At 40.0% G+C, this 5,204-nt stretch overlaps 1 protein-coding gene across 1 annotated transcript in view; it reads left to right on the top strand.

The window, feature by feature from the left end:
• The first annotated feature begins 232 nt into the window (after positions 1–232).
• Positions 233–5,204, top strand: part of LOC137977288 (uncharacterized) — a 7,947-nt gene continuing 2,975 nt past the window's right edge. The window contains exons 1-2 of the mRNA XM_068824532.1: positions 233–267; positions 2,673–2,675. Of these exons, the coding sequence (XP_068680633.1) occupies positions 233–267; positions 2,673–2,675 (38 nt within the window). The remainder of the gene's footprint in view (positions 268–2,672; positions 2,676–5,204) is intronic.

Here is a 5,204-nt window from a genome sequence, read left to right as displayed (position 1 = left end):
AATGATTTTTCAGTCAAATTCGTGAATTTGGTTGTTTCCAGTCCTTGTGAGACAGCCATAATTAAATTAGGATATTAATTTCTTGAGAAACACATATTAACCTATATTATTTTGTTATCATAGGAAGTACGAGACAACTTGTTCCGGCTGGCTCCAGCCATAGTTAACGAAGTGCTGCTGGAGGAGCGGATCGACAAAAATCCCTGTCCTTCCAGAACCAAAACCAGAGAATATGGCCAGGGCTGCAAACAGACTGAGACAGCAACTGTTACGCCACAAAATGTAACATTAACGTGAAATGAAACAACTTTTGACCAAAAGGTAACAACTTCTGACGCAAAATGTAACAATTTCTTTAAGGAGAATTGTAACAACTTTCTGATGCAAAGTGTAACAACCATCTTTAACGCGAAATGTAACGAGGCAAAATGTAACAACTCTGGTCTTGATATATAAAAAAGGAGATTTAACCTTTTTGTCAAGCTAAACATCTCCTGTCAGGCAAATTATACCAACCTACAGATCACATGATCAGTTCAGGATTTTCTTTTGTTGAAACAAAAAGTTTTCGTGTTTGTCATGCCAAGTCCGTGTCTGTCCGTTCATGCTCAAGGGCACACAGCAACTCGACTTAATATCTTTAAGGGCCTACTGACGTATGTTTTGGGGTGTGTTGCTAAGGATGTAATAGTTAACTAATTTGAGAGAATTTGAGATTATTTTGGTCAGTTTCTAACTTTTGTAAACCAATGACCCTAAATATGATGTCATCAAGCCACGCCCATGGTGACCAATAAAAGAAAACTCTAAATTTGTCTATGTGCTACACAATTTGGGTATTTAATCAGTGGTTTCATAACTTGCATTCGTTTTTGCATGCAGCCAAGCATGGTTTTCTTTTTTTTTGAAAAATGTTCTTTTTAGAGAGAAACGATACTGAAATATCCATAAAATTTTCAAAAAAGATGATTTGAAAAAATCAATGCTTACCTATATTCTGCATTTGGAGGTGAAACGTGCCATATGAAAAAAAATTTATTCAATTTAAAGACCCCCGGAAATTTAGGTTTTTTCTCAAACCGGAAGTCAGTTCGTCTACGCATACGCAGTTGATCTGAGAACGAGTGCGAGAAAGGGCGAGGAAAATTCTTGGATGGAAACAACAGTTCGTGTGGTGATTTTTGCTTGTGGGTGGGTTTTCTGGTCAGCTCACTATATGATGACGTCAGTCACCGGAAGTAACATTTCACTTCCCTAGCAACGCTCGAAAAATCCGTCCGTGGGCCCTTTATATCTTTTATGGGGAGGCGGCGTGGCCTAGTGGTTAGGGTGCCGTACTTGTAATTTGGAGGGCCCAGGTTCAAGGCCTGCTCTGACCACTTGGATTTGTTTCACGGTAGCCATGTTCTCAAATCCAAGGCCATGCTCTGTAAATAGACAATTCGTTTTCCTCCAACCAGTTAGGATTTTCAACATATGTTATGTCAGTTTGCGTATTTATTTCACCGATTTATAGTGTCCCCAAATAGCGGTACAGTGCTAAATACTTCGACACTTAAATGAAATTTTTTTATTTACAAAAAAACAACAAAATTCGCACACCATGTCTGAAGGCACGCACAATTACCAACACCTGTCAGCCACTGTCTGAGACGCTAGTCAGAAGTAACATGACTGAAAAATTGCTTATATTTCCGTTATCATACACGGTAGAAGCACGAACCTGCTAGCCCGAAAGTGGGCTAGTATACTGACAGGATAAACTATAACACTGATAAAGGTAAACGATTCTTTCTGCAATGTAACAACTAACAAGGTTCTAAAAATCAACGGTAAAACGGGAACGCTAAACACCATATTATAAAAGTTTGAAGGGTAAGCCTTTTCTATGATATTTATCATCATATTTCATTTCTTTTGGTTCTTCCAATAGATTCGCAAGATGCTATACCAGCCAAGTCCTGATGCAATAAGGCTTAGCCATGCTGACGCCCACTTAACGTGATTGATTATTTCACACAGCCGAATAACTACTCCGCTTGCCTTCCCTCTCATGAGAATAATTTTTCACACGCTGACGTGACGAATATCGGCGATATTATTAATTTCTGGTACATATATCTTTGGCAGTGGTTCCTTGTCAACAATCTCTTTAAAGAACCTAGAAACAACCCATAAGGGTTGCCGCATATACAGGAACATTGCAAGCGTCAGCATTATGATGTGCTCTAGAACGTCTTGGTTTCATACAGGTGCTTGGTCAGCTGAACCTAAAAATGATGAACGGTGTGGCAATACTACAGTGTCGTTTACTGGAGCTTCACTCAAAGACAGGTCAAAAGCACTAGTTGGTGGAAACGGAGGTTGACTTTTACTGTCTCAATCTGAAACTGGCAGTTCACTGATTAGCTCTTGGGAGTGGCTGTGTTCAATAGCGGCCTTGACGTTATTGTTGCTTGTTCCAGACAATGAGTACGATGGTTCTTGGGCATTATTGCTTTTGGACGCTGGTATTATGTCTGATTCTACTGCTGTCTCCTCGCTACAAATGTCTTGCCAAATGGGATCGTTTTGCAGTCTGATGTAGTGCTCACCATCACCTTCTGCAAAATGACCAATATGGAAACTGCAAAGAGCGAGCGAATCCGTTGGCAATATAATTGTTGTGGCAGCAGGTCCAAGGGAAGAAATGACTATAAACTCCACATTTAAGAGGTCTGCCGCAGCTTGCAGGGTAAGGTGATCACCGTAGGTACCGCCCCTCGCCATATTTTCTAGATATGTAGGCCATGGAATCACAGTAAAGTTTTGCATGTGGGGGTTGTTTTCCAAATATTGCACGACCTGTTCCCTTAAATTTTCCAATGATCGCTACAGTCCAATGATTCTAAGTGATGCGCAAACAACAGTAAAAATTGAGTTTCCATCTCCCGGAGGATCATATGAAATACGGAAATGGGTCGAGTCTAGACGATCTTTCATGAAGACTCTTTCACTATTGTATGCAAATTTATACGCGATCCGCTTTAGCACTTCTTGCTTCTCTCTTCTTTGCTTTTTTTTTTCTCCCTCTCTTTGTTCATGATTGTACTGGTTATATCACAAACTGAAATCCACTTGTTCATTTGATATCTGATATCACCGAAGGAAATGCAACTTTGTACAAATCATTTTCGATATTTCTTTTTGAGACTTGTGCCTCTAAGACATATCTTTTCTAGACTAGCTTACTATCAGTGCCAGGATATCGGATAAGAACAGTCTCACCAACGTTATAAACTGATGGAGGACGTTTTTTGGCTTCTCTCTCTACCATTCAGTTTGCGCATTTTTCAGTAGCGGACAAAGCTTGTGTTCTTTTAGCTTTTATATTCTTGAAATGACCTCTGTAGTCCCTTGGGCGTGGTCTCACCATTTCTTCATACTTATCCAAAGGCACATCCCATTCTTCTGTGTGAGAGTTACCTGTTTGGGCTACAAAAATCGGTTTTCAGACAAAATATATTTCGAAGAGTGATTTCCAAGAGAGTTCCTCTTTACAGCCTTGGTTCAGCGCCTGGGCGTAAGTCAGAAGCCCCTTCACCCAATTGACTCCAGCCTTTCTCATAGCAAGAAAATCAAACCTTAGTTTTTTCTTGAATGTCCTGTGAGCTCTCTCTACTTTCCCTTGTGACTGAGGATGGTAGGGGCGAACTTGGATAACTTTTATTTCGAGCGCTTTACAAAGACAAGACACTGCGCCATGGAATTCCGTCTCTTGGTCGAGGAGCGCCATGTTCCCTGTAAATACGTATAAGTTCATGTGCCACGTGGGAACTTAGCTTTCGCTCCCTTGGGACCAGCCAGTGATAGCGACTGAAAACGTCCATGACAGACAACACATACCTGAAGACCTTGTCTTTATACTTGGTACGCAATTTCTTCATGTCCACTAAGTCGACTTGATGTCGTATCTCAACATCTCGTGTGCGAATCGGACGAAGCCGTGCCCTATTTTCAAAGCGAGCATTGAGTTTCTGGTGAAGAGTTGATTTAGACAGCACTTTGTGAATAGTCTGCTCTGAGATGCAACTATAACAGTCTTTAAGTTTGTGGTATATTTTTCTTGATTCGGATCCTTTAGATTTTTCAAAGGATTTTTTCACTACTTCTTTCATAGCCGATTTCTTCATTTTGGCTTTTCCTTCAAAGCATAATAAACCGCCTTCTAAGGAGAGCTTATCTTTGTTACACCAGAACCTCACCCGTACCTTCAATCATCTGCCCAAGAATTCCGTAAGTCTCATTGTCCAGGGCCATTATAGCAAAACCAGGATGAATGCAACTGGAGAGGATTACCAGCAGAAGACTTCATAAAATTAAAGTATTCAATGCGAATGATGTACAAGTCGAGTACAACTTGAACTGCACAAGTCGAGAAAATATGCAGAATTAAGATGCTTTTTGGTTTACCCCCAAATCCCTCTAGCTGTGCTTGCCCTTGGTGCTCGAGTTTTACCACTCTGTGCATCCACTACGAATGGTCTACCTACACCCCTGTGAACTTTCTTGATTTCAAGACCTTTCAACACAGAATCGTTCCATGTATAGAAATGTTACTTCTTTTATTTTTTAAATGATGTTTAATACCCAAAGAAATCCGTACAGTGTAAGCGGAGAAATGTGTTGAAAAGCACATACTGAAAACTAATTAGGGTAAAGTAATTACAACTGTTCGCTAGCAAACAGCAGGAATCGCAGTCACGTAAAGTACTTATTTTGTCTTGCTAAATGCAGTCACTTGTCTTGTTCCGTTAGCGATTTCCTTACGGAAAAAAATAGAAAAAGGTAAACGCCAAAAGCTGAATATTCGTCGACTATTTTTTCTTGCTTTTTCACACATGTTTTGTACATGCCTTAATAAACAGTACAGTATTAATGATACAATCGTTCACCTGGCCTTTTAAAGTTGTCAGGATAAGATGCACTGTAGATGATAATACCTTTTTATCTGCAGATCTAGCCAAGATCTAGTGTTCTAGTGTTAGGAGTGAAGTGAGTCGAGACAGATTTTGGAGTAGTATTTGAAAAGCAGAACAGGAGGAAGTCGCTCGGGAGGAAGTTAATGTTAAGCTGCGGAATCGACTAAGGAAAAGAGCGCATAGAATATAGAGCGTATATCTTGAATGGTTGATTCAATTTAATTTTCGACCGAACACTTTTAG

Source organism: Montipora foliosa, chromosome 11, assembly GCF_036669935.1.
Source record: "Montipora foliosa isolate CH-2021 chromosome 11, ASM3666993v2, whole genome shotgun sequence".
In the NCBI taxonomy this organism is placed as follows: Eukaryota; Metazoa; Cnidaria; class Anthozoa; order Scleractinia; family Acroporidae; genus Montipora; species Montipora foliosa.
The sequence above is the reverse complement of the archived record's forward strand: the minus strand, read 5'-3'. Positions and strand labels throughout refer to the sequence as shown.